The sequence below is a fragment of the Ostrea edulis genome, chromosome 8 (assembly GCF_947568905.1).
Source record: "Ostrea edulis chromosome 8, xbOstEdul1.1, whole genome shotgun sequence".
Taxonomy (NCBI): Eukaryota; Metazoa; Mollusca; class Bivalvia; order Ostreida; family Ostreidae; genus Ostrea; species Ostrea edulis.
In genome coordinates this window covers 57,727,550-57,748,048 of record NC_079171.1, presented here as the reverse complement: position 1 = coordinate 57,748,048, position 20,499 = coordinate 57,727,550, and the positions used below count along the sequence as shown (strand labels likewise).

At 37.7% G+C, this 20,499-nt stretch overlaps 1 protein-coding gene across 11 annotated transcripts in view; it reads right to left on the bottom strand.

Moving 5' to 3' along the window:
• The window catches only part of LOC125661245 (uncharacterized), a 211,627-nt gene that overhangs the window by 178,956 nt on the left and 12,172 nt on the right, over positions 1-20,499 (bottom strand). For 4 of the 11 annotated variants that reach the window (XM_056146611.1, XM_056146612.1, XM_056146608.1 and 1 more), the window contains exon 4: positions 18,591-19,144. In XM_056146611.1, coding sequence (XP_056002586.1) covers positions 18,636-19,144 — 509 coding nt within the window. In that variant the 3' untranslated portion in view covers positions 18,591-18,635. Of the gene's footprint in view, positions 1-12,131; positions 13,197-13,975; positions 14,397-15,050; positions 15,536-15,714; positions 15,816-18,225; positions 18,372-18,590; positions 19,145-20,499 lie in introns of those variants that run through there. The other 7 variants (XM_056146606.1, XM_056146603.1, XM_056146602.1 and 4 more) reach the window with 5 other exon arrangements.

Here is a 20,499-nt window from a genome sequence, read left to right as displayed (position 1 = left end):
ACATGATTGCAATTAAAAGTCGTTGAATTATCTAATCAACGGAAAACAAATTTTGAATTTAAGCATATTTGACATGAAATATGAACTGCAGGATTAATGGTGCTGATCATAAATCTGTCTATCGCAAGTAAAGCTTGATAAATGTCTTTACAATCAAACATTTTATCGGAACACAAGACTGTTCATTGAAAGAGGGTGTCCACCACGTGATCGTTAAAGCAGTGTGAAATGGTGACGGACCAGACCGAGATTTTACCCCCCGTCTAGGTCCCCTAACTCTCTAATGACGGACCAGACCGAGATTTCACCCCCGGGGCCTCTATAACTCTCTAGTGACGGATCAGACCGAGATTTCACCCCCGGGGCCTCTAAAACTCCCTAGTGACGGACTAGACCGAGATTTCACCCCCGGGGCCTCTAACTCCCTAGTGACGGACCAGACCGAGATTCGACCCCTGTGTCCCCTAACTCCCTAGTGACAGACCAGACCGAGATTTGACCCCGGGGCCTCTAACTCCCTAGTGACGGACCAGACCGAAATTTGACCCCCTGGTCCCTAACTCCTATCTAACGGTCCAGATAGAGATTCGCCCCCCGGGACCCCTAACTAGTGACGGATCAGACCGAGATTCGACCCCCGGGACCCGTAGCTAGTGACGGACAAGACAGAGATTCGACCCCCGAGTCCCTTAACTCCTTAGTAACGGACCAGACAGGGATTCGACCCCCGGGACCCGTAGCTAGTGACGGACAAGACAGAGATTCGACCCCCGGGTCCCCTAACTCCTTAGTAACGGACCAGATAGAGATTCGACCCCCGGGACCCGTAACTAGTGACGGACCAAGCTTCCGAAGTTCCAGTTGGTCTAATCGCTACAGCTCTATCTGATGTTAGACAGGATTCGTCACATTCAATGTCATTGTGAGTCATAGTCTTGTTAGAATCGCAGGCACCTGAAGTGTGGATAGCCTGTATAAATCTTATGTACATACCCCCCTTTTTGAATGAAATTATTTTTATACAGAACCAAAAATTTATCCAAAATATGTTACATCCCCACCGATCACCATCTTAAGTCATTCTGAATAGTCAGTTTGTACCTCTGTAAGCTTTTGAGGTGATCACTTGTGAGATACTAATGTACATGTATTACTATCTCGCATGTCAAAAGGGAGGGGGTTGTTGTGTTCCAGATCCCCCTTCTGGATCCGCCGTTGTGTTCTCAATGTTTAATGTTTGAAACTCCTAGCAGAATGAAACATCTTCAACAACTTTAACTTACAGCGAGCGTCGATTTCATGTCGCGAGATCAGCGAGTGAAAGGCAGGCATTTGTTTCATAAACTTTGCACGCTATACGCACCTGTAGGCAATCATACGACTTCATTTTTGCTTTTAATCTTTCAATAAAGATGTGTTTTATGAAGTAAAAAATCAATTTGGGACACTTAATTATTTCATACATGGTTTTTAAAAGATAATGACAATCGGATGTATTTGACAAATTTTGGATAAAAATGTTTACGTGAAAAGAGAGGTAACTCTTTCTACAACTAAACATAAAATTTCGGAATTTTAGCCTGAAAAATTAAAGATTAATTACATTTTCGGACACCAAAAAATGTATACAGATTTTAGCAGTTGAAAGGAAATTTATATTAGAATGTTTGATAAATACTTTGAAATAATAAAAAAAATATCACTACTAAGAATTAAAATTTTCACACAGAATCGACTCTGAATTGAAATTTTGTTGAAGGTAACCTATATGTGCATGGTGTGTATTCTGTTAATGGTCTTGTTTTGCTTTGAAATCTTTATCCAGCGTTTCATACGTTATAAATGTATACGGACTCGGTGAATGTCACAGGTTTCTGTGTAGGAATTTCCATCTACAGCGTACACTGTGTAGGTCGTCGTTCTATTCTGTACAATCTCTGTCTGATAAAACGATACACACATTCATCTACAGGGTACACTGTGTAGGTCGTCGTTCTATTCTGTACAGTCTCTGTCCGATAACACGATACACACATCCATCTACAGCGTACACTGTGTAGGTCGTCGTTCTATTTTGTACATTCTCTGTCCGATAAAACGATACACACATCCATCTACAGGGTACACTGTGTAGGTCGTCGCACGGGGCTCGGTTGTCAGATATTGAAGTTTTGTATTATTTGTTCCCGAATAATATAAATTCAAGTTTTGCATTATTTGTGTGCGAATGATAAATTATATAAATAAAATCCACAACCCAAATCCGCTTTTTTCGTCGTTTTGTAGGTGTAGCATGTGTACAATTTAAAAAGTATGTACACATAATATGATACATCTTTTCTAAAACGACGAAAAAAATCGGATTTTGGTGGTGGATTTCATTTATAAAATTTATTATTCGGGAACAAATAATACAAAACTTCAATATCACCTGACACCCGGGCCGCCTGGGGGGGGGGGGGGGGGGGGGGGGGGGGGGGGGGGGGGGGGGTGTTCTAATCTTAATAGTCTCAGTCCGATACGGTGTCTGTGGTCATTTCGTAGTCAATCTGAATTCTATTATTAATCACACATTTAGAAGAGGTTAGACCGTTCGCCCCGGGATTCGAATCTCAGCCGCAACAAACCGAAGTCGTTAAAACAGGTAGTGACAGTTCCATCGCCAAACGCTCGGCGTCATGTGTGAATGTCACGGGTCCTGATCGGAGATGACCTTAAAAACGGATGCCCAGTGTCACAGTAGGTGTGGCACTCTAAAGAACCCTCACTGCTGAATGGTCTTAAACGCTGAGCAAAGGCTTAAATTTGAATTGAAGCCCTTCACCGGTCTTGGTGACCTCTGCATACGAGTGAAAATCTCTCTCTCTCTCTCTCTCTCTCTCTCTGTCTCTCTCTCTGAGAGAGAGAGAAACGTTAAACACACAGGCAGTCGACGTTTTAAATATCTATAACAATAATAATAAAAAAAATGTCTTCCTGTAAACATGATATTCACGTGAAAATTATGTTTACAGGAAGACATTTTTCATAACATGTATTATAGATATTTAAAACATCGAGTGCCTGTGGTCATCTTATACCAAAATAAGCTGCAATGAAGCTATTTCTGCTGAAGGAACGGTTCTTGTACAGTGGCGGATTTAGAGGGGGCGCAGCCGCCCCCCCCCCCCCTTAAAATTTTCAAATTTAGGGTAAATCGCGGTATCTTGTTTCGGAAAATGTACTGTACTGTATACATCCTGAGAGAGAGAGAGAGAGAGAGAGAGAGAGAGAGAGAGAGAGAGAGCGATTTACTGATTTGCTGTTGAAATATTTGTTCCTCAAAATAACTGCTATATATAATCCCGGTTTATAATTTAATCAGCATCAATAAAAAATATAAAATACAATATGTACACATGGCAACCTAAGGGAGACAATTACAATTATTTTGGAAGTTATAGAGCCCTATGCATAGTATTAGACATAAAGGTAAAATGTCAGGGGGTCATTTAAGCTAGCAAGCCAAAGGATCAACAAACCGATATGTCAGGAGGTTCATAGGCTAATGAAAGGTGAGCATTGCAAACAGAGATCAATTTCATAACTCCTATAAGCAATACAAAATCGAAAGTTGGGCAAACACGGACTCCTGGATATACCAGAGGTGGGATCAGGTGTCTAGGGTGAGTAAATATCCCCTGTCGACAGGTCACATCCCCGCGAATCCTATATCTTGATCAGGTAAACGGAGTAATCCGTAGTCAACATCAGTGTGACAAGAACGGCCTAACAATCAGTATGAAACATTGACCCAGAGAAAGGTTATATTGCCAAACAAGACCAGCACGACGGCCATGTCACGATTTCTTATGCAGCTAATCTGATGCTATCCCCCCCCCCCCCCCCCCCCCCCCGAAAGGAAATCATTGAATATATTGACTTACTGCCGTTGCCTGAATTGCTAAAAATGTTAAGTCAAAGAAACTCACCTAACACAATAAAACACAGGAATACGCCGTTTGCTGCAATAGGAGTGTTAGGCAATTTACTGTCAATTACAACATTATCTCGTATTAAACTGTATATCATGAAATATTGTCCCGCTTTTAGGCCAAGTAAAATTAATTAGTAGATTATCATTCAAACTTCACAAAAAAATGGGGCGGGTGGGAAGATTTAATTTTTTTATTTTTCGCCAAGGTATTCTTGACCTCGAAAATGCCTTCTCTCATTGAGAAAAGGCTTTATAAATCATAATTACATGTGACGTCGCGCACGCTATTGGTGTCAATTTTGGTAACGTCAAAATGACGTTAAAACGCAACGTAATAACATCGATATGATATAATTTACGTTACAAGAAGTTTTGATGAAAACAAATATATATAAAATTGATATAACAGGGGTATGACAAATGAAGCGAACGCAGCATAAAACGAATTAGATATTTTTCCTGAGACATTATACTTAGGTAAATTGTAATGGCTAAACTAAACTTGCGACTTAATCAGAATTAGCCTATATTTCCTCCGTGATCTTCATAACTGTTCTGTTTTAAACCAACAGGAATATATCATCACAATACTACGTATTTTAAAAGAAAAGTCCATAATGAACTCTTCAAAATGTTTTCGTTCATCTTGTGATTTTCAGTAATTTGTCATGCAATAATTGTAATCTGAAATGACTGCAATAAAAAGGAATAGTTAGAATTATGTAATTTGGTACAGATATGTGCGCCATTAATTAGCACTTCAACCGCCGTTACACATCCATATTATTTCTATATACGATTTCTGTTAAATTAGAAAAATAAAATGTTGAATATAAGCATGCTACGAGGATTTGAGTATGAATTAATTCTTACATGCATGCATGCGGACTAAGTGAAATTTACTATCCATAATTCAGTGCTTGCCTCTAATACTATACATGATGGGTTTTGTATATATGTGTAAACACCACATCAATGAAGTGAACACAAACGCTTACACTGTAAAAGTTTGAGATGAATACATGCATATATCCTCCAAAATCACAATTTTATTCTGCATTTCGTTTTTGCATAATGTTATTGACTGGCTTTGGAGTGGAACTTCAGCTTTGGTAAACTCTTACCATTAGATGATGATAGTTTGATATAAAGAACAGTCAGTGCTCCATCTTTAAATGTCACATTTGACTCAATTGGGATTTGAACCCAGACAGTTCAAACCAGAAAAAGATTGTCTACCACTTGTCTGAGTTAATTGGCGTCAGTAACTAATACATGTGTGATGTTAAACCTAAAAATATTGATCAGTTTTAAGATCTTTTTCATCTATATGTGTGGCTGAAGAATAATGACAAACATTGGATCGTAATTCTAGGATTTTATTTCAGCATAACAATCCGTACATTATGGCAATGGTGAACGATGGAACACAACAATATGATCACCAGAGGTATGTCATGGAAGATGATATGTGAATATGTGACGGTAATAGAAATAAATGTGAAGGTGACACAGAAATAAATGTGAAGGTGACAGAAGACTGGATTTTAGAAATACACACACGTAAATTTCATATCATCATAAGACTGGATTTTAGAAACACACACACGTAAATTTCACATCATCATAAGACTGGATTTTAGAAACACACACACGTAAATTTCACATCATCATAAGACTGATAACATTGATAAAATAATCACAGTTACAGATATTTTTCTGGTTAACCTTGAATTCTAAAAGATTGTTTGGCAATGCAGGGACGTAGAAAAAAAGCAGGGACCTTTTTTTTTTTTTTTTTACAATGATCAATATCTGTTATTTCTATATTCAAATGAAAATGTTTTTCGTGAATGCCCCCCCCCCCCCCTCCTTCCCCACTATATGTCGTAGTATAGTGAGTGAGAAGAGTGTAAGCTATGATGTGACGACATGTAATGAAGGATAAATCCCCAGCCTCGTTGCCTGGGGAAATATGAGGCAGTGTTAGCTTATGATGATCCTACCCCATCCCTCCCCCTTATTTTTGGTTTGCATTTCAAGAACTTTATACGAATCTTCTTCGGCTGCCCCCCCCCCCCCTTTTTTTGAAAAACGATGCTACGTGCCGGTGTTGTAGCATAGACTTTCCTCCCGGAAAAACGGACCCGGGATAGATCTTCCCCCACTGGGTGAAAAAGCGCCCCGGCATATAATTTTCCCCTATGTACAAAGTTAGTATAGAATTTCCCCCTGAGCGGAAAAACCGCCCAGGTATAGAATTTCCCCCCTCCTGTTTCCGGATTTCATCGACTGGAATCTTTTTCTTCTCATGTAGAAGCTTTTGAATAAATATAGAATGAAGCAAACACATGCAATTGAAGATTATTATCAATGAAATTTGTTATAATTGCTATAAAGATGTACATGTTATCACAAAAAAATTTGCAGAAAGAAACAAATATTAATTTTAGATTAAAAAGACATTAACTTCTTCCCAACTTCACTATTTCAGATGTTAGATACTGGTAGATAACAGCAAAGACTTGTGATGTATGGATGAATATTGATATTCCATTACACGATTTGAATAATTTCCTTTTTAAAAACCAAACATAAGATGATGATTGTGATACACAAGACCCTGCTCAGAATTCCTGGGTCTAGATAAGCAGGAGGATTCTAGTAGTAGAGCTGGAAACGGATACATAGCTAAAATGTAAAAAGGGGGCGTACTGTCATTTAGGGGGGGGGGTTCTATACGGGGGCGGTTTTTCCTAAGGGGATTGGGCCCGGTTAATTCTTCTTCGGGGGAAATTCTATGCCAGGGCCATCTTTCTGCGGATAATGTCTATCTTGGGCCCGTTTTTCCGGGGGGGGGGGGGGTGTCTATGTGGGGGAAATTGTATGCTACAACACCGGCATTGAACAAAATATTTTCCACGAACAACTCCGCCTTCGGACTTGAATGATGCTCCCCACTTGTCGATTTCATATGATTAGCACGAACGAAAATTGTCCATGCAGCTTGATCTCGTGGGCCTTAATTAAATACTTAGCCCGGTCCGTTCCTCAGTTAACAGAGCAATTAGGATGTAATTTTTAGAAGCTAAAAGGAAACATTGCTACATGTACATGCTTTATGGTGATTTGTCAAAGGCATTTAATCATGCATGGCGTAAGGGGCATCTTATTAAGATACAAATTTAGAGTTAGTGATAAATTGCTAAAACTGTTCTAAAGTTATCTAAACAGAAATGAAATGGTATATTGCAGAGAAACACATGTTTAATTCAAACTTACATGTTAGAATCCCTCAAAGGATCTGTATTAGGTCCTCTTTTATTTTCTTACATGTCAATGATATTGCTAGAATGGGTCAAAGTTACATGTATGCATAAATTTATTTGAAGTCCCCTTTCTAAGAGAAAAATTTACATTTGCTGTTTACCTGGAATTAGGAAATGATGTTTGGATCCACTGTCATTGCGGAGTTTTGTGTGTGTGTGTTTTAATGGTTTTCTCTTTGCCTAAATTCTTCATTATTTTGTTTGTTGCATTCTCTCCCCCACCCCCCTCATTTATTCTTTACTCATTCGTATCCGATCAGAAGCTGCCAATGTGCATGTGATTGTGTCTCTTGTAATATGCAAATATAACACGAAAATGTACTTGTATACATAACCAATGCATTATAAAACTTTTTGAGTTTATCTAAATACAAATATATTTTTTAATTCAATGTTAAATAACATTATGTTGTATAATTGTATTAACTGTTTCACAACAATGCTGCACTTTGTAGTTATAAAACCGATATTTCAGTTCTTTTGATATACGTGTATTGAGATGTAATTACAAGCACATGTTCATCGTAACGTCAAAACGGTCTTCTTTTTACGTCTGTGACAAAACGTGTTGACATTTATTTTTTGTTGGAATTTTGTAATTATTAGACTGCATATATTTTGAATTAAAGAAAACACCTTTTCAAGAGATGCACATTCATTAAAAATCATAACATTCCTTAATTTTTGTTAATATAAATCTCTACGGATGATTGATTTTGAAACAGTTATTCAATTTCAATTAACATAATACGATTACGGCAAGTTGTGACATTCAGTGTTGACTCCGTAGATTGTCTCAAAAACAAACAAATTTTAACAGAATCAACTCAAATTTTTTGTTACGATGAAATTCTGATTTGCACATTCCGTAAATGATGTTCAAAAGGTGCACATTACTAAAAATACATTCTTAAGTTACTTTAATTCAATACATATCTTAATTATCTGTGACGTTTTGGACGTCAAATTATCATTGTGACACATAGCTATACATTCAATACCATTTTAACTTTTACAATAAACTACATGTCATGTTGAAATTTTGTTCAAAAATATATTTAAAAATAATATAAAAACCTATTTCTAAAATCGTTTTTATTTAACACAGACTGTTAACTCAATATAACCAAAAAACTCTATTAACAGCCATTTTCAAATTGTAACTTGAGACGTTGTGACACTTAATCTAATGAGCATAACCGCAATGAATAATCCACATATCAAACACCTATAATACAATATTCACCGTTTCTTAAGTATAGTTATTTTTATATTAAAATCACTTATCCAAAGATTAATTCAAATTTTGAATAAATAATTCAGAATTCTCTCAAATATCCAAATGTACTTACAAAATGTGTCATGGACATGGTCTATTTTCCTAACGTTAAGGCGTATCTACACCTCCATTCTTGCATTGTGAATCAGGGTCTACAGTGTACATATTAGGTGACATGATAATTTTAATAACTTATATTATCAACATCACCACCTTAAGTATTCTGCAAATTTTTATGTTTGTATCACTAGTTTTAAGAAAGCTATTAACATTTTGGTAAAGTGTGTGCGACACCGTCATTACCTGTCTACATACAATATTTACGTAAATATCAGAATATCCAAGCTAATACATTTTAATAATTCGCATCTTAATCAGATATATCAATATCGAATGGGTAGAATGTAAAATTGTCGTCAAAATGATATGCAACTTTCGTATATTAAAGTGTTTTTATTAATATAAAACAGCGTAAACGCTACCGTAATGCTATAAAATACGTCTTGACACCAACAGCGTGCGCGACGTCATGTGTATTTGGGTTTCTAAAAGGCAAAGTGAAACAAAGTACGTTTACGATACCGGACCGGACATAAAAATATCCGGAAATCGTAATTTTTGAAAAATAAAAAAATCGGGGCGGGACGATTTTCGAGGGCCTTATTTTCGCCCTCCTTGTCCGTGGAAGAGTTCACAACACTGGGCAAATTCAAATTCTCTAGACTAGATTGCTAATAATTCGTCTAGAAGTACGTCAGTTTAAATCAAGCGGAACCAGAAATTTAATCATAATACATGTATTTCCAAATTAAATACTTACATAAGAAATAACAACTTTGGCAAATGCTTACACTACTCTCTCTCTGTTAAATAGATATTAGTAAGGAACCGTGTAATGAGCAATATTAAGATGCGTTTTCGAAACACTGATGTCTCCATATGCCCAGACTCCAAGGTCATCGTCATGAGGTCAAAAAATTGATAAGAGGCCAGACTCCAAGGTCATCGTCATGAGATCAAAAAATTGATAAGAAGAGAAATGTCTTGTCACATATTGAAATATTGAAGCTCTAGCACTAATCGTTCAAATGTTATGGTAAAGATTAAAGTTTTTAAAAAGTAGGTCAAACTCCAAGGTCAAGTTCATGAGGTAAAAAAAAGTTACTATTTATAGAAACCTCTTGTGAAAAGTATTATATGTGTGAAATATGAAAGCCCTATATCACCAATGTGACAGCAGGTGTGGCATGACAAAGACACCTCCGCACGAGACCTCGGTTTTTTGCAGTCTCATCCGATTTGAGCTCTGGCACATGTAAAGATCTGTCATGTGTTTAAATTTCCATCCGTTTAGAATGACATTACAAGAAACCGGAAATTAGTAGCATCACAGCGCTAAAAATTGTAGAGGCGCGTACAAAATTCGGGGGGGGGGGGGGGAACGGTGTTCCGACAATGACTGAAAACTCTCCTACTTTCATACAAAAAAACTGTGAGTAAATTTTCATAATTGACCTGCAATTACCGTATATAAGAAATACGACCCATGCCTGCCACAATTAGCATATATCCCTTTCTGTATAGACTGACTGGTACATGTACATTGTACTTGCAATGGAATCTAACAGCGTTCATTCATCCCAATGTTTTTGCCTTTGATACCACTACAAATCATAGCCCCATGAACGCTGCATTATGAACACAGACAAATATAGTACGTCTATATTCTGCCAGAAATGAAAGTAGAATGTAAATGTAAGAAATGAATTTTCAGTTTTGAAAATACACGAGGGCATGAATCTGCAATGTTTCACGCCGGTACTTTTCATGAAGCGCTGTATACTCGCGTGAAACAGTGTGGTTCATACCGTCATGTATTTCAAACAAGAGGCCCACGGTCCGCATCACTCACATGAGTCACATTGCCGCTGCTTGTATTCAAATATCGTGATTTTTTGCAATCCTCATTCCCATGAGAAATTTTGACCCCATCCTAGCACCGTATTAGGTCACAATATAACCATGATACAATGTCACAAAATCAAACAAGATTTATGGTATGCAATTTTGTTTTGTTTCCAAATATATCCCACATAAAACTTTGATCCCCTATTGTGGCCCCATCCTACATGCGATGGTCATGATTTGAACAGACTTCAACCTGGAGCACCTGTGAATGCTTGCATATCAATATGAATATTCACGGCCCTGTTGTTGTCGACAATTTTTCTGATAGATTCCCCATGTACAACGTTGCTCCCCTACTGTGGTCTCACCATACCCCCGGGACCAATTTCAATCTGCACTCCCCTACTGTGGTCTCACCATACCCCCGGGACCAATTTCAATCTGCACTCCCCTACTGTGGTCTCACCATACCCCCGGGACCAATTTCAATCTGCACTACTTGGGAATGCATGATTGAGTAAATATTACCCTGTTGTTCTAAAGATTTATCCTATGTATCCCCTTTTAAAACTTTAATCCCCTATTGTGGCCCCAGGGACCATGATTTGAACAAACTTTAAACTGCACTACCTGGGGATGGTTACATATTAACACCAGTATTTATGGCCATGCGCAAGATTTTTTGATATTTCCTATTAAAATTTTGATCCCCTATTGTGGCCCCACTCTACTCCCAGTGACCACAATTTGAACAAAATTGAATCTGCACTACCTGGGAATGCTTGCAAAGTAATATGGGTAATCATGGCCCTGTTGTTTTTGAGAAGATTTTAAAGATTTATCAACAGGGGATGCTTACTCCTCCTAGGCACCTGATCCCACCGCTGGTGTGTCCAGGGGTCCGTGTTTGCCCAACTATCTACTTTGTATTGCTTATAGGAGTTATGAGATTGATCACTGTTCGTTATCTTCACCTTGCATCATACACATGTACATTTATATCACCATGTGAAACTCTGATCCCCTATTGTGACCCCCCCCCCCCTATTGTGGTCCCACTTTACCGCCATGGGAGGCATGATTTGAACAAACTTGAATCTACACTATGTCAGAAAGAATGGATATACATTTAATTTTTTGGGCCCAGAAGTTCTTAAGAAGATTTTTAAATAACACCACCCTATTTTTGCCTTTCCTTGCTTATCTCCCCTTTGCTGAGAGCATGGCCCTTCATCTGAACAAACATGAATCCCCTTCACCCAAGGATGATTTGTGCCATGTTTGATTGAAACTGGCCGATGGGTTTTTCAGAAGACAATTTTTAAAAGATGCCATAAAATTATAACTAATTTTTGATTGTCTCCACTTCAAAAACTGTGTGGCAGTTAATTTGAACAAACTTGTATACTCTTTATCCAAGCATACATTGTGGCAAGTTTGACTGAAATTAACTGCCACACCCTTTTTAAAATTTTTTTACAGACGGACGGACAGACGTAGGACAAAAAAAGATCTGAATAGCTCAATTGAGCCAATTGTGTGCTAGAAATGAAATTTATTTCTTAAATACTAGTACAACCTGAGGAATTAGAGTGAGATGAAACAAGAATTAACCTTAAATTCTTTTCACAAAACACCAAGAATTTCATATTTTATTGAACTACGAGTAAGTTAATAACTTTGACTAGCAAATGTCGAACCAAAATTGTAATCTAATAGATGTAGTACAACAAAGTCTTCTAGGTCAACTAGCATGCCGGAAAAGTACACCCACAGAAAATGTAGCCTCGGGACACATCAAATATCGATCAAGATTATCTCTTGCATGATGTGGTGATAATCTGACACTGTGGCAAGCTCATGATAATGTGATGCTGCATAGGTGATAATCTGACACTGCGGCAATGAGAATCTGACACAGCGGCGGTGACAGTGACACTGGCGGTGATAATCTGACACTGTGGCGGTGATAATCTGACACTGTCGTGGTGATAATCTGACACTGTGGCGGTAATAATCTGACACTGTGGCGGTGATAATCTGACACTGTCGCGGTGATAATCTGACACTGTGGCAGTGATAATCTGACACTGTGGCAGTGATAATCTGACACTGCGGTGGTGATAATCTGACACTTTGACGGTGATAATCTGACACTGTCGTGGTGATAATCTGACACTGTGGTGGTGATAATCTGACACTGTGGCAGTGATAATCTGACACTGTAGCGGTAATAATCTGACACTGTGGCGTTGATAATCTGACACTGTGGCGGTGATAATCTGACACTGTCGCGGTGGTAATATGACACTGTCATGGTGATAATCTGACACTGCGGGTGGAGACAGTGATACTGCCTCCTGAGACAACCTGAAACTCATTAGTCTCCGCCACTATTGTCACTCCATTCCATCATTGAGAAATTGAGGGTCTATTCACACAGCTCCGGAAACTTTGTTTGTGACGGTACCCCGTAACCGCCATAATGTCCAATGCTCCGACCCCAGCATGAATTATGCGTCCTTCATCACGCTTATTGCTCTGGAGAAAGGTGGACCCGTCAGGTACCTGTTGATTCCGGCCCGTAGAGAAATCAACCCAGTTTTGGTTCTCACCTCTGCATAGAAACGTCTTAATTCTGAAGCCAGTTTAACATCGGGCAACTCCTCAAAATCAGAACTCTTTTCTCTCTGAGAAAGCCAGTCTAGATAAAAGAAAAAGAGAATTAAGTAAATTAACAAATATTAGAAAATAAATTTCTGTCTTTACTGTATAGACTTCGTACAGAAGCCCTGCTACATCTACCATCACTCTTTTGCATCGATCCATTTCTTTCCAAACCATTTCTCTGTAGAATTTTAAATTACCTAGATTTTCTATAAACATCACTGAATATAACATACCATACACGTATATAATAGATTTTCTATATAAGATATTTTTTATGGGTTTATGTCCATTTGAGAATTTTTTTATTTATATTAAAGTCATTCCACCCTCGTGTGACATCATACATTTTTGCAAAATCTTTATTTCATTAAAAATTTGTGAATAAGAGAAATATATCTCTAGAAAGAATTTTATTTACTGGGCATTAAAAAAATACGGTAAACAATTTGATAGTGAAAAGGTTTATATTTTCTATAAATAATCAATTATATTACAAAAATGTCAAGGGCAATAACTCCTTTGCTGGTATTTCTCTATTGAATGTTTGTTATACAATGATATCCACAATAAATTCATATTTATATATTTATAAAGAAGCAGTTTTTTGAAACTGTTGAAATTAATATTTGGTCATTTCAATCACTTTTTATGCATTTCTATCGTGCTAATCAATGAAAATGCGAGATTTTTGATGTTGATATAAACTTTTGCTTTTTCATGTCTGACATCCTTAAAATGTGGCAACATAAATATTTTCTTCGGTTATTGATTAAATTCAGCAATATCAAGCAGAAATCAATACAAATTTCCTACTTTGAATCATTAATTTTGATAAGTCCCATGAGGGTGGAGCTTCCTTAATTCCGACATTCATCATTTGTAGGTGAAGGTTCGGAACTTAGACCTGCACTCAGAGTCGCAGGACGTAACATGAGGGCTTTTTATCATGTCAAATTTCAACGCCTACCACAGCATGAGACCTCAAGGTCTTATCCTGAAATCCCGTAACTTTCACTTCTAAATGATCCCATGGGGATCGAGGTTAGAATAAGTTCTCAGTACCCCTTGCTTGTTCTAAGAGGTGACTAAATGGGGTGGTCCTTCAGACGGGACCACAAAAACTGACGTCCCGTTTCACAATAAAGATCCCTCCCTGCTCAATGACCATAAGTGCCGAGCAGAAGCCTATATTTTTTAGCCCTTCACCAGCAGTGGTGACGTCTCCATGTGCTACCTGATGAGTGCAAAATTTGAACAAAGTTATTACTAATGCCGAAAATCATTCTGCATATAGAAAAAAATTAATTTCACCTTATAAATCAAATTACTTTAAAAGTATTTTACGAAATTAAATTATAATGTGTACACCACCCTAACTTCATTTACACTTCATATAATGAGTAGAAATAACTTTTTTTTTATTTCTCAGATAGCAGAAAATTTTCAAAATTTCTACAAAGACTTCCAAGTTCAATTATCCTAGGGAAGTTTAAATTTTGTCATGTTTTTTAAAATACATGTATATAGAATACATAAGACTAACATCATTACATGTTCTCAGGACTTGTTCAATATTGGTAGCGCGTACTACATGTATCAACGATGCAGCAGTTACTTAAGTACTTATACCTCCTTATATATAGAAAGAGAATGGAATCAAAAGCAGATGTATTCATTGCAACAACAAAGCCTTACATACATGTGTTTTTTTAAATCAAAAGAAGAAATAGGAGATTTTGCATATCAGTTGTCAATATGAAAAATATCTAAGGTAGATTTCAATTACAGAAAATATGTAACAGGATTTTGTAAAATTGATTTTAACACAGTTTTGCATGTTGTTTAGTACTACACAAATTGAATCAGTTTGTTTTCTATTATCACATACCTTTAAAGATTTGCACTGCCCAGGTAGTCTGTTTAACAGTTGAAGCCTCTAGTCTGGCATTTTCTAGATTACGCAAAATCTCCTCATCGCAGGTCGCAAAGCGGGTAGTGGTCGACTCGTGCTCAGCAACCTGGCTATGAGGGGGTGTAGAGTGCTCAGCAATCTGGCTATGCGGGGGTGTAGAGTGCTCAGCAACCTGGCTATGCGGGGGTGTAGAGTGCTCAGCAACCTGGCTATGCGGGGGTGTAGAGTGCTCAGCAACCTGGCTATGCGAGGGTGTAGAGTGCTCAGCGACCTGGCTATGAGGGGGTGTAGAGTGGGAATCGTGGCTACAATTGGGCTCGGGCTCGCCATCTGGGTTGTCAATATGTGTGGACTCCATAATGGGGCTAGAAATGGGTGTAGACTCCTCAGAGCAACTGGAAGTAGATCTAGCAGTTGAACTGCATGTCGGCTGAGACTCGGGAACTGTGTCCAGATCAGAGCTGAAATCAACAACAGAGGAATGATAAAAAAAAAAAATCTTATGCCAGTGTTATGAATTCTGCAATTTTGATTGGCTGATCCACTAATTAATGATTTCAGGAAGTAGTGAGTATATATAATATACACACACATATATACATATGTACAACATGTAATAGTAGAAATTACTAGAGAATACCAAAAATCCTTAAGAAACAGAAAAACAAGAGCCCCATGGTCCACTTCGCTCGCACTGGCCAAGCTGTTGTTCAGATTTCTGATCTCTAAATGTGGTCCCACCTATAATTTGAACAAACTTGAATTTACACTATGTCAGGAATTTTCATGTAAATTTCAACTTTTCTGGCCCAATGACCCCACCCTAATTTTACGTTTTCTTAATTATCTCCAATTTGGAGAAAGCATAGCCCTTCATCTGAACACACCTAAATCCCCTTTACCCAATGATAATGTTTGCCAAGTTTGATTGAAATTGGCTCAGTGGTTCTGGAGATGAAGATTTTTAAAGATGCAATAAAATGTTTACTACATAATTCTTAATTATCTCCACTTCAAAAAGGGTGACAATCCTCTTTACCCTAGCATACTTTGTGTCAAGTTAGTTTAGCAATGCTCACTAAGAATACCCCCCGCTTACCCTAATCTCCCAAAGGGTGTTGTTAATAGGTATAAATTACCTCTTTCCTGAGTGTAAAAATGTGGTATGCCTTTGTAGAAGAAAATGGAAGATATAGTCCAAACACAAATCCATGGCTATAAACCTATACTTTTGACCTTGAGATCAAAGGTCAAGGTCATAAAGAGGTAATGAATGTACATGACACATAGTCTCATGGTGATACACCCATGTCTTATGGTATGACTATGTCAAAACCCTGTAATCAATTTTGACCATGAGGTCAAAGTTCAAGGTCATATAGAGGTCATGAAGGTACATGACACATCATCTCATGGTGATACACTCATGTGTCAAATATGGTATGCCTATGTCAAACAACAAAGAAGTCATGGCCCTGACACAAATCCATTGTTAAAACCTTTAATTTTTACCTTGAGGTCAAGGTCATATGGAGGTCATAAAGATACATGACACATCGTCTCATGGTGATACACTCATGTGTCAAATATGGTATGCCTATGTCAAAGAACAAAGAAGTTATGGCCCGGACACGAATCCATTGTAAAAAACCTTTAATTTTGACCTTGAGGTCAAGGGTCAAGGTCATGTAGAGGTTATGAAGGTACTCGACAAATTGTCTTATGGTGATCCACCTGTGTGCCAAATATGGTATGCCTAAGTCAAAGAACAAAGAAGTTATGGCCCGGACACGAATCTGCACAGACAGACAGACAGACGGACGGACAGACGGACAGAGTGATTCCTATATACCCCCCAGAACTTCGTTCGGGGGGTATAATTAGCCCTGTAGTTCTGAAGAAGAAGTGTTAAAAGTTTACGGACAGGCTGACGCAAGCGAAAAAGTGATCAAAAGAGCAAGATTTCAGCCCAGGTGAGCTAATATTTAATCTGATGTAAACATACAACACTAAAAAAATTTCACAACCATGATTACAGCCATAGAATCTGGCATTGCAAAAACCTCATCAGAATTTCAAGGTTGCACAGCAATTTTTCAGGAATCTTAAGGACATTCTTAAGCCTAGTCACTGGATTTAACCAGACTATTTGTAATTTGATCATTTACAGTGTATTTCACGTAATTCACCCAGGTCTCTGGTAAACAGAAGCTCTGAAAATTGCATCTTTTCTTTCACTTTTCCGGTTCTTTTGGATGAGACTTTCAAAATCGAATTTCCATACCAGTTTCCCATAATAAAGGACTCTCCAGGCTATGGTCCTGATTGATTGATTGAATATTGTTTAATGTCCCTCTCGAGAATATTTCACGGGTATGGAGACGTCCTGAGTGCAATACCTAGGTCTTGTGACACTTCACCTACCCCTGGTTCCAGGATAATAAAAGTTCTAAAGACAAACGAACTTGCGTGTGATTGTCTGAGTTTCACGACAGGTGATTTCTCAATATGAGTGAGTAAAAAATGCACCGTTACGATACACAATATCCTTATCTGAAACCACATGTACACGATGCTTATCAAGCTGTGACACTGTCAACTGCAATTCCAAAATGAGACCACAGTGATCTACTTTTAGACCGTGACACACTTTGCCCCAAGATGTATCAACTAATCAAGTTTGATAGTCCTTGGCTTCGTAGTGGGCAAACTATGGTCAGGATACGATTTGAGTATGTATAGCCATAGAATTCCAAAAGGAGGCTACAGTGACAGCAACACATCTTTCCCCGGGAATTGATGGTATTAGACCTTAATTTGTGAAAGATACATGTATGATCCAAACACGATTTGTAAACATAAAATTCCAGAAGGAGGCGACAAGATGTACCACGTTTAATAGTCCTGAGCCTAGCAGTGTGAAAAAGATGAAAGCTTACAGACAGATGGACGGATAGAAAAGTCTATACCATAATACAGCCCATCAGGCAAATAAAAGTTCATGAAGTAAAGCAAATAAACAGAATCCCCCAAAAATAATTTGCCCTTGGCGAGCAATATGTGGTACATCAATCTAATAAAAATTAGATGTTAGATCCACTCGCACTCTCGCTCGAATCATGTGAGTAAGTATGTGATCGGGTATCCTTACTTGAATGTACTTTGGGCGGGAGACGGTGCCTTCTCTTTGTAAGTCCTGAGGTGTCTCTTCAGGAAGCCGGGCGTAGGACAGGTTTTACTACAGATGAAACACGAATATTCCCTCTCTTTCTCTCCATTGTGAGTTTGTTCATGTACCTTCAATGATTAGGGAACATTATAGAGACTTGCATATGGTTCCTGAAAGAATATTTTGGGAAAATATACAAACATGTTCCTGAGGAAAATTTTAAACTCTCTTTGCAATTGTGGTCATACACTGACAAAGACGTAACAGACATTATTCTACACCAAATGTTCAAACTTCACAATAAAGAAATAAATATAGAAGAAAAGATTTATCTATGAATTTCTTACTTTCAATGGTTCACAATGATTGATGTTGTCACAGGTTTTCTACTCTTACTTCTCAGATGGGAAATTTTCTAGCTGTGTGTTACAGGTATCAGATATCTTGTGTGTTTGTAAAGACTGAGTAAAGGCTGAAATTTCTATCTCTGTGACAGGATCAGAAATCTTGTCTGTATCTTCAGGAACATCAATCCCAGAATTCTCCTGAGACAAGGCCACCATTTCTGTCATTTCTGACGGCTCCTCTGCATTGTCTATGTAGATAATGTATGAAGAATCCGTTGGCTCACTCTTTACCGCGATGAGATCCGACGGATCCATGGGATTACTTTCCATGTGAGACTCTTGATGAATTGGATCGTAACTTTGAGAGGAAGAATCCGACGGATGTACGGATGAGGACTGTATGTTGGATGTTCTTTTCCATTTCTTAACAGGTGAATATAGTTCCTCCTCGAAATCATGGACAGCTGCACGACCCCGTTTTGACCTTGACCTTTTCAGGGGACATTTTTCTCCATCAGTTGTAGATGTCTCTTGCATGCCATTAAAGGAGGTATCTACTTGTGGAAATTTACATGAAATACATTAGTTAGATTTACTCTTAAACAGTCTAGAATTTCCCACACACACCCTCCTTAATAATCCGATTTTAAACCTACTACACAACCTGGCCATTTGGGGGTAGGGGGATCTTATTACGATTTTAATTAATTTTAGAATTCATGTTAAAATTCTTTTTTTTAGCACAAGATGAAAATTAGCTTTAATTTGTAGTCAATATTTGACACCATCAGATAAGCACAGATCCAGAAAATTTTCAAAACGAGGCTGAAACCCCAAAATCATATACATGTGTATAGTACTTTTTCGCCACAAAAAAGAGGGGCGGGGGGATAGAGTCCCCCCAACTATACAAAATAAACTAGTTTTATTTAAAATCATCAACTAAAATGATGGGGGTTCAATTCTTACATTTGGAAAATTTTGTTTCAAAAACTAGCATATTGCTGGTTGTCTTGATATCTCGAGTTGTCTAGATCACTACACAGGGGCTAAAAACCAGATTTGTTGATTCCTAATGAATTACTTTAAAGTCTTAAGGTGGCTCATTACACTATAATTCCATTCAATGGTTCGTTTAAGTACCTTGCATCAATCATGATTTCACAATGGAAAGGGTTGTAAAACAAGCTCAAAATTATTTCATATGATTTTTTTGTGATTTTCTCTGGAATGATAAACAAGAGGCCCATGGGCCACATCGCTCACCTGAGTCACCTTGGCTAATATTTAAAGATTTGTCCTATTCAAACATAAAACTTTCATCCCTATTGTGGCCACAACCTACTCCCGGGCCATGATTTTTACAAAATTGAATCTATACAATGTCATGAAGCTTTCATGTAAATGTAAACTTTCCTAGCCAGTAATTTTTAAGAAGATTTTTAATGATTTTCCCTACATATTTGTATGTAAAATTTTGATCCCCTACAGTGGCCCCATATTACCCCTGGGGGCCATGATTTTTACAAACTTCAATCTGCACTATATCAGGAAGCTTTTGTACAAATGTAAACTTGATTAGCCTAATGATTCTTAAGGTGAAATTATTTTAAAATATTTTTTCTATTTATTTGTTATGTAAAACTTTGATCCCCTATTGTGGCCCCATCCTAATCCCATGGGTGATGAGTTTCACAAACTTGAATCTGCACTATGTCAGGAAGTGCTTTCATGTAAATCTCAGCTTTTTGGCTCAGTGGTTCTTGAGAAGAAGATTTTTCAAGATTTTCCCTATGTATTTGCAAGTAAAACTTTGATCCCCTATTGTCGTCTCATCATACTCCCAGGGGTCATGATTTTAACAAACTTGAATCTGCAATATGTCAGAAAACTTTCATGTAAATTTCAA